At 50.4% G+C, this 8,322-nt stretch overlaps 1 protein-coding gene across 4 annotated transcripts; it reads left to right on the top strand.

Annotated features, from left to right (window-relative positions):
• Nucleotides 1-7,401, top strand: CHST12 (carbohydrate sulfotransferase 12). 4 transcript variants are annotated; one of them, XM_041462728.1, is made up of 2 exons: nt 1-113; nt 5,516-7,400. In XM_041462728.1, exon 2 carries the CDS (start codon nt 5,610-5,612, stop codon nt 6,861-6,863), a length of 1,254 nt encoding a protein of 417 aa, XP_041318662.1. In that variant the 5' UTR covers nt 1-113; nt 5,516-5,609; the 3' UTR covers nt 6,864-7,400. The 4 variants fall into 4 exon arrangements, with proteins under 4 accessions (XP_041318662.1, XP_041318664.1, XP_041318663.1 ...); XM_041462730.1 differs by lacking the exon at nt 1-113 and adding an exon at nt 121-257 and having other exon boundaries at nt 5,516-7,401; XM_041462729.1 differs by lacking the exon at nt 1-113 and adding an exon at nt 265-441 and having other exon boundaries at nt 5,516-7,401.
• Nucleotides 7,402-8,322: the final 921 nt, after the last annotated feature.

Here is an 8,322-nt window from a genome sequence, read left to right as displayed (position 1 = left end):
GGGACCCCCGCGCGCGGCGTCTCGCGAGAGGCGGCGCCGGGAGCGCGGCGGGAGGAGGAGGAGGAGGGAAGGAGAAGGGGAAGAAGGCGAAGGCTGCGGTGTCCGGGCGGGAGGTGAGCGCGGGGCCGGGCAGGGCTCGGGGGTTGTCCGAGGGGCCGGGCGGGGCTCGCTGAGGCGGTGCCGCCCTGGGGCCGGACCAGCTCCCGGTTATGAGCGCGGCGTGTCCCTGCCTGTCCCTCCGCTCTCCCCGGTGCCAGGTAGGGCTCGGCTCCGGCGGGACGCGGGGCTGCGGGGGCTCTGCGGGGCAGCTCTCCTTCTCCACACACGCGGCACCTTCCCGGCTGGACGCTCCCCAGGGAGCTGGGGGGTTTAGCTGGGTTAAAGGAGGAGCGGGGGGACCACATCGCTCTGTACAGCCACCTGGGAGGAGGTGTCAGACAGGTGGGTGTCGGTCTTTTCTCCCAAGTAGCAAAAAACAGAAGAGAGAACGGCCTCAAGCTGCCCCAGGGAACGAGCTGCCCGGAGAGGTGGTGGTGTCACCGTCCCTGGAGGTAGATGTAGATGGTCACACTTGGGGTCACGGTGTGACAGCGTTAGGTTGATCGTGGGACTCAATCCTAGAGGTGTTTTCCAACCTTAATGATTCTGTGAGTGCCTCCAGCCCCGGTGCTGGGCCTGAGGCTGGTGCAGCCCTGCCGGGTGCTCTGCAGCCCCTGCCGGGCGGGGGATGAGCGGCTGCGGGAGCGATGCCGGGATGCAGCCGCCTCCCGACGGCACAGCCCGGCTTCCAGCGCTGCTCCGCGGGGATCCCAAAGCGCTCTTCTTCCAGCCTGAACTTCCCTGCAGAGCTCAGGCTGAAAACTGCCGGAACCAGGTGTTTGTGAGGTGACTACAGCCAGCGCGGCTCTCAGGGGTGACACACAACAAATGTCCCCCGGTGTTGTTGGCCCGGGCTGCAGCAGCGGGGCTGCCTGAGGTCCTTCCTGCCATTGTGAAGCCGGGGATGGTGCGTGTGCTGGAAGTTTGTGGTAAAAGTAATGGGTGAACAGTATGTCCTGCGTTTTGGGAGTTTCCTCCTGAAATTTAGGAAATTGTGACAACTTCTAAGTATGGATATTAAAAAAAGAGGTGACAAGTGCTGCCAAGCCTGTACAAACCAGGCTTTGTGGCAGCAGCGGCGGGCAAGGTGCTGGCAGAATGTAGATTAGGATGTCCTTCTGCTGGTCTCTAACATGTATGAGCTAAGTTGTGGTGCAACATGCAAAGCAGCTCCGTTTTTTGCTTATGGTGTACATTTATACTAATGTAAGTATTGGTGTCATTTGATGGGTTAAAACTTCCTTGCTCTCTAAAGGGTGGTAGACTTTTGGGAGGCTGGGTAGATACAATGTGTTGAGTGATAACCAAGTGCATGAAATTTTTTTATTGGTACAGTCTGCTTTTTCTGGTGGGAGCTCATTCTCCTGCACCTTTAGGAAATTAAATTAGGTTCCACTTTTCTAGAGGTTGGTGATTCCCTAAGCATAACTGGTGTGTACCATGATATGTAAGTATAGAAGGCTGCATGGGTCCAGTGATCCCTGGAGAAGTGCCCCAAGGGAAAGTATCCGTTTGAATTTGGTGGGGGTTTTATGTGTTTTTAAAAGCTCTTACTCCACTTCTTTCTGTCTTCCTAAGCAGGCAAAATCCAAGCAAGCTGCCTGATATCCTGTATCTTCTCATGTTAGATCAAGTGGGCACTGGAGGAGTTGAGTTGGTTCCTAGTGCTAGGGAAATCCAAAGCAAGAAGAGAGGGGATCTGCACCCAAGCCTTTGAAGGCACATTTCTTTCAAAACCACTGCTGTTCATAGGGTTTATTGTCCCCTGTGTCTGGCATGTGCCTTTCTGTAAGCTGCTTTATTTTCTGTGGGCCTTACTGCTCCTGTAAATGAGCTGGAGTTACTTTTGCAGAGAGGCTGGAAGAGAATGTAGTTGTTGCATAAAGCCAAGAGGAAAGGAATAAAGAGACACAAATTACTTAAGCTCTTATCTGTCCTGAGAATAAACAGTTACAGTCAGGCTGTGAAGTGGAAATAAAGTTTCCAAACCCCTGAGGAGTTGCATCTGCAATGGCTTTTGCAATAAGAGTGCTGGGGACATCCCCCTTTCTGATATTCAATGAGTTTGGGAGGTGGTTGTTTGACACAGCAGGGGTTTGACCTGTCATGGCACGAGTGACCTCACACTGCAGTGTCTTTCTCGGGCCTGGCATGGGGAGAAAAGCTCTTGGTTCACACCCAGGCTAGGTTCAGGTTGGAGATGGTCACGGGATGGTTGCTCAGAGGACTCTGTAGGATGATTATAGCACTTGGTCCATTTTCCAGTTTGCCAGCACCGTGTCACAGAGGCGGCTTTGTTTGGATCCTGGTACGTTCCTGTTGGCTGGTGACTTTGGGTTGAACTTGAATGTAAATTCTTGGCACTTTCTGGAAGCTTTTCCTTTTGATTCTGGCAAGGGGAGGACAGAGGCACGTTCCCTCTAATGTGCACAGAGAGCTCTAATTTGTGCTTTCAGTCTGGCGTCCTTTATGAAGTGCTCAGGAAGGGGATAGGTCATAATCAATAGAGCAACTCTTGTTTTCTGCAGCGTTTTCCCTCTGAGGGAGAATTAAGCTGTCTTACTGCTCTTTTCCAGGGTTCCTCTCTGGCACTGGTAGAGTTAATAGAAGTGGAGTCTTTCTGATTCTGTGCTGCTCGCTGCTGTGTGTGTGTCTTGGAAAAGCCAAACTCTCTGGCAGGCCTGCGTGCCGTGTCCTGGAAAGCAGGCTGGAGCCCTTGGGGTGCACTTGGTAAAGCTGCATTGTGGGGTGGCTTTGGTGAAGATCTCTCTTTCCATTTGCCCCAGGAATGTGAGTGCCACACACAGTGTCCAGTCTGCCCCTGTCGCTGCTGCCAGCAGGGGGATGTGTCCATGCCCGGCTGGGACTGCTTTGCAGGAATGCTGGGAGGCTGCAGTGCTGCCCAGGGCTGTGGGAGCTGCTGGCTATGGGGACAGCAGGAAAGGATGCTCCGTGCAGCTTTCCAGGCTTGCTGCATTCCAGCCAGCCCAGAGGTCTCAAGCAGCGCTGGAAGCGCAGCGTGCTGGGGTTCTGTGCGCAGTGGGCACCCTATTCATCCAGAATAGGAAGCAGTCCCTGCCCTGAGCAGCTAAATGGGATCAAAAGCAAGAACAGACTTGGGCAAAACTCAAACCCAGGAGTGTGCCAAGCAGGAGGCTTGGCAGTGTCCCTCCATTATCTTCTGCTGCTGGACTCAGATGCTTGGTCTGAAGTGCTGACGCACATATGTAATTTGCCCCTTCTTTAGCTCTCTGCTGATCTCTCTGGGTGTTTCTTTTCAGATCTGCTCCATCCTCAATCTTGACTAGCTAAACAAGGAGAATTACTGCTGAGTAATACCTGCTTCTTGCTCTGCAGAGTGTAAAACGTTACGTCTGCAGTTCCTCCAGCTCCCCTTCGCAGGCAGAATAAGAACCCAGCTTCAGGAGAGGGCACTTTTTGGTGTTGCAGTGAAAAGCCTGTGTTAGGCTACAATTCTACTGAATTACTGTCTGTCCCTCCTTCCAAATTGTAAATAAATACACCAGGGTGGAGCAGTCCTGTGCCTTCAGATATGCTTTGTGTCTTGGGACAAGCTGACCTAATACTTTGACATGTAACAGTATCTGGTATTGTTCCTCTTTATTACTAAATTCTTGTCTAATATTTGAAACCTGGACTTGGGTTGTTAAAACTCATGACCCTTGAGACAAAAGCACAACCACGCAGGGGACTTTTTACCAAGTCATTCACTGCAAGGCTGCAGTGAACTTCAGAGGTACTGAGCACCTTTTCCCTGGGAATTACAGAGCTCAGCACTTTTGCATATCTGGACTTGAGTTCTTCTGCATCTCTGTGTAGGGTGGGGTTGATGCTGTTTAAGGGTGGTGTGAATTGGCTGGGGAGCAACCTCTGTGTTTTAGGAAGAAGAGACACCCAGCCTTCATTTTAACAGAACATTTCAGGGCAGCTTGCCCTGAAGTGGCTTTGTTTTCAAAGCTGGTGTTTGCAGGGATTGTGCTGAAGTCATTGGAAAGATTTAGGATGTCTGTGGAAGGGACAGCTCTTGTTTTTTATCTGTAGGTGCTGCTCTGTGTTTATAACCAGAGCCTGGGCTGTGCTTGGAGGGGTGGAGAACATTGCAGTAACTATTTGTAGCTGGTCACTTTGCTGTGTTGTTCTTCCCTGGCTTTAGGCACTGGCTCCTTGCTGGTGTGGGGAGAGCTCGAGGCTGGTCTGCACAGAGCCTTGGACCACAAAACATGCAGCAGGGTGTGGAGATGGGTGTTCCTTGAGGATCTTGTGGGGAGAAAGGGGCTGGGAGTCATGGAAAGCAGACAGCAGTGAAAAGATGGGGCTGGTTGGAGCAAAAAACTCAAACCTGCTGCACCCCTCAGAACAGATGATCTGAGCTGTCTCTTTATGGAAAGCAGACAGCAGTGAAAAGATGGGGCTGGTTGGAGCAAAAATCACTCTTCAGCAGTGATTTCTCGCCTGTCTTTGGTGATCAAGAGCTGTTAGTGTTGAGTGTGATAGAAACATAAATTACATTAAAGCAGGAAAAGAGGTCCTGACTCAACAGTGTCTGGGCACGAACACAGATTTACCAGAGCATCCTTAATCTCCAAAATCATTCAGTTAAAGGTAATCTCTCCTTTAGATTTTTATTGATGCGTGGCTCTTATCAGGACTGTATCCCTTGGTGGGGGATTGTAGGAGAACTGTTTGTGTAATCTTTGTTCCTGGCAAAATGAAATAGCTACCAAGAGAGGTCATGGAGATAACATCTACTGGGTGCCTTCACACAGAGTAGATAAGATGGTGTGTCCAGGTCAGTGATGTTCTCTCAGCAGGGACTTGCTTTAGCCACTGAGGCAGTGGCACCTTCAGCCCTGTTTTCATAACTCAAATAAGGAATTTGTTTTCAGCACAGAGCACCTTCATGCAGAGATGAGACCACAATGTGATACCAAAAGCTGAAATCATGGACTGAGGCTTTTTTCTTCTTATGTATTAGATAGTGTAAAAATCAAGGAGGTCTGAAAGGTAATTGGCTCTGTATACTTTCTGTGAATGGTTGTATATTTTAATACTCTCAAACTTGCCTCTGTAAGCTCTAGGCTTGAAACCATTATATTTTACTAATTTTAAAAATTTTAAACAGAACTTCTCTTGAAATAATTTAATTCCAGAAACTTGATATTGATAAAAAGCCATGACTCCTATGAAACTGATAAAGTTGCAACACATTATGTCTGCTTTTGGCCAGCCAGCTCTTTTCCACAGAGTCCCTATGGACACCTCTGACTCTCACAGCTCTCCCCATGTGGAAATGGGGATGGTCAGGCCCACAAGAAGTTCTGACTGTGCCAGGTCATTCTCTCCAAACCAGAAGGATTTCTGAAGGATTAACTTTTCTTTCCTCATACCTTTCCAGGCTCCTGCTCTGCAGCACCATGCTGGATCCCAAGCCTCACTCTGCAAGCCAGAGGTGAGTCCAGGTGAAAGCCAGCTACCCCAGTAGTGTCAGGATGACCAAAGCGCGGCTCCTCCGTCTGTCTGTGGTGCTGGTCTCCATCTTCATGATCCTCCTGATTATTGTGTACTGGGACAACGTGGGCACAGCTCACTTCTACCTGCACACATCCTTCTCCAGACCCCGCTCCCCAGGAGCCATCGCAGCAGGTGAGGACTGGGAAGCCTTGCCAGATGTAGATGAATTTTTGGTAAAGCTGCTGAGCTCGAGCCTGAAACAGAACAGCTCTATCCCCCGAAAGACAGAGCAGCAGCTCCTCGTCCAGGGCTCCAACAAGCCTGTGGTGAGTAACTTGGAGGAGAACGTGCGGGGCTATGACTGGTCTACACACAAGGACAGGAACAGCTTGGACCAAGAGAAGCTGCAGGTAGAGAGGCAGAGAACATTGCGGGAGTTTTGTGCCAATTCCAGCTTCACCTTCCCCACCAAGGAGCGCTCCTTCGACGACATTCCAAACTACGAGCTCAACCACCTGATTGTGGATGACCGCCACGGCGTCATCTACTGCTACGTGCCCAAGGTGGCCTGCACCAACTGGAAACGTGTGATGATCGTGCTGAGTGAGAGCCTGCTGGACCAGGGGGTCCCCTACCGGAACCCTCTGGATATCCCCCGGGAGCACGTCCACAACACCAGCACCCACCTGACGTTCAACAAATTCTGGCGCCGCTACGGGAAGTTCTCCCGGCACCTGATGAAGATCAAGCTGAAGAAATACACCAAGTTCCTCTTTGTACGAGACCCCTTTGTGCGCCTCATCTCTGCTTTTCGCAGCAAATTCGAGCTGGAGAACGAGGACTTCTACCGGCGTTTCGCCATCCCCATGCTAAAGCTCTACTCCAACCACACCAACCTTCCCACCTCCGTTAGCGAGGCCTTCGGGGCAGGCCTCAAAGTCTCCTTTTCTGACTTCATCCAGTACTTACTGGATCCCAGGACAGAGAAGATGGCCCCCTTCAATGAGCACTGGAGGCAGGTTTACCGTCTGTGCCACCCGTGCCAGATAGACTATGATTTCATCGGGAAGCTGGAGACGCTGGATGAGGATGCTGCTTATTTACTGCAGCTCCTCAAAGTGGACAGGCTGCTTCGCTTCCCACCCAGCTACCGGAACAGGACTGCCAGCAGCTGGGAAGATAACTGGTTTGCCAAAATCCCACTGGCTTGGAGGCAGCAGCTCTACAAGCTTTATGAAGCAGATTTTGTACTCTTTGGCTACCCCAAGCCAGAAAACTTGCTTAAAGACTGAAAGTGGTTGGGCAGTGGGTGTGGGAGGGAACATCTGAAATACCAAAAATGTTTAAATCCTCCTCATTTTTGCTCTTAACTCCCTTCCCAATGCAAGTTGGTACAATGGAATATATTTTTTCTACTGCTTCCCCTTCCATTTTTACAATAATGCCAGAGGCCAGGGTATTACAGCCAGCTGTGCATATGCAAAAAATGCCTTTTTTTTGGGTTATCATTTGTTTTCTGTTTTTTTAAAATGTCCCCATACTTTGCAATGGGTTGCTGCCCTTGGTCACTCTGCCAATCATGTCCTTCAGTAGCTTTTTATTAATACTTTTTAAAAATTAATATATTTAAGATATTTAAAACAAAGCGTGTGTCATGGCAAAGGAAGGGAAGGAATAAAAAAAAAGTAAAAGAAAATCCCAGGAAATTATGTATCTGCCTCTGTGTGTTGTCTCAGGGCTGCTGTTTCAGAGGTCCAGGGTTTGCAGAGCATTTGGATCTCTCTGGGGCTGGGATGTTGATTGTGCCAGATCTGCTGGTGGTCACTTCAAGATGGGCTTGAGGCAGTGGGATGGGTCAGTGCCTGACTCTGCCAAACAGGCCTGAAAGAACCCCTGGAAGGACTCTGGTGACACACTGCTCACCAGGGTCACAGGAAGGAAATGGCATTGGGAGCAGTGACAGCAAGTCCTGTGGGGTGTTTTGGGGCATGCAGGTGGCCAGCACAGCACCTCTGCACTGCCTGACCTTTGGCAAAGTACTGTGGGACTCTGCTGTCCACGAAGCTGAGGTTCTGCCCCTACAGCTTGCTTGTGTGGAGCATTCCCATGAGTTGTCCCATTCCAGCAGGGTGGTGATGTTCTTAGGGGTTGTGGCCAGCCAGGATGGGCAGAGTGCTCCTGGATGGGTGAGCTGGCCAGGCCCTGGTGGTGTGCTGCTCCATGACCTGGTCACTGCTGCATGCAATGCAGGTCCCTTGAGATGTGCTGTGCTCTCATCATCCCTGTGCACGCTTTAAGGTAATGTGGCAGGGATGCAGATTCTTATCCCTGAGAGAAAAAGATCCAAAAGGTTTCTTTCAATAAGCAGATGTCAAGGTCAACTCAAAGTTTCTCTGTTTTCAGCATTCCAGCTACTGCTCGTGACACCACATCCTCATCTGCTGCCTTTCTGCTTACTCCAAATGGCTGATGCAGATCTGATCATCTGCCTTGCTGGGACCTGCTGCAGGAGTGATGGTTCCCACTGTGCTGGGAGCATGTGGGCTGCTTCCCAAAGGAAATTAATGCCTTTAGAGACTTTTTGTGTCTCATCAGCTGAATCTGCTTCTCTTTCTCTCTCTGAATTGCTCTGCAAAAACTGTTTGCTTAGCAGATTAGGCAGGCAACTCTTTCAGAGCTGAAATGCTTAATTATTTCCCTGGACTGTGGATGGTATCAGTGATTAAGGTCCAGGTCAGGCCTTGGGAGACA

The sequence above is a fragment of the Pyrgilauda ruficollis genome, unplaced genomic scaffold (assembly GCF_017590135.1).
Source record: "Pyrgilauda ruficollis isolate IOZ18807 unplaced genomic scaffold, ASM1759013v1 scaffold16, whole genome shotgun sequence".
Classification (NCBI taxonomy): Eukaryota; Metazoa; Chordata; class Aves; order Passeriformes; family Passeridae; genus Pyrgilauda; species Pyrgilauda ruficollis.
This window is presented reverse-complemented; position numbering and strand designations above follow the sequence as displayed.

Excerpts from the sequence above, each read along its gene's own strand:
- CHST12 (XM_041462730.1), top strand. The coding sequence starts at position 5,610 with ATGACCAAAGCGCGGCTCCTCCGTCTGTCTGTGGTGCTGGTCTCCATC.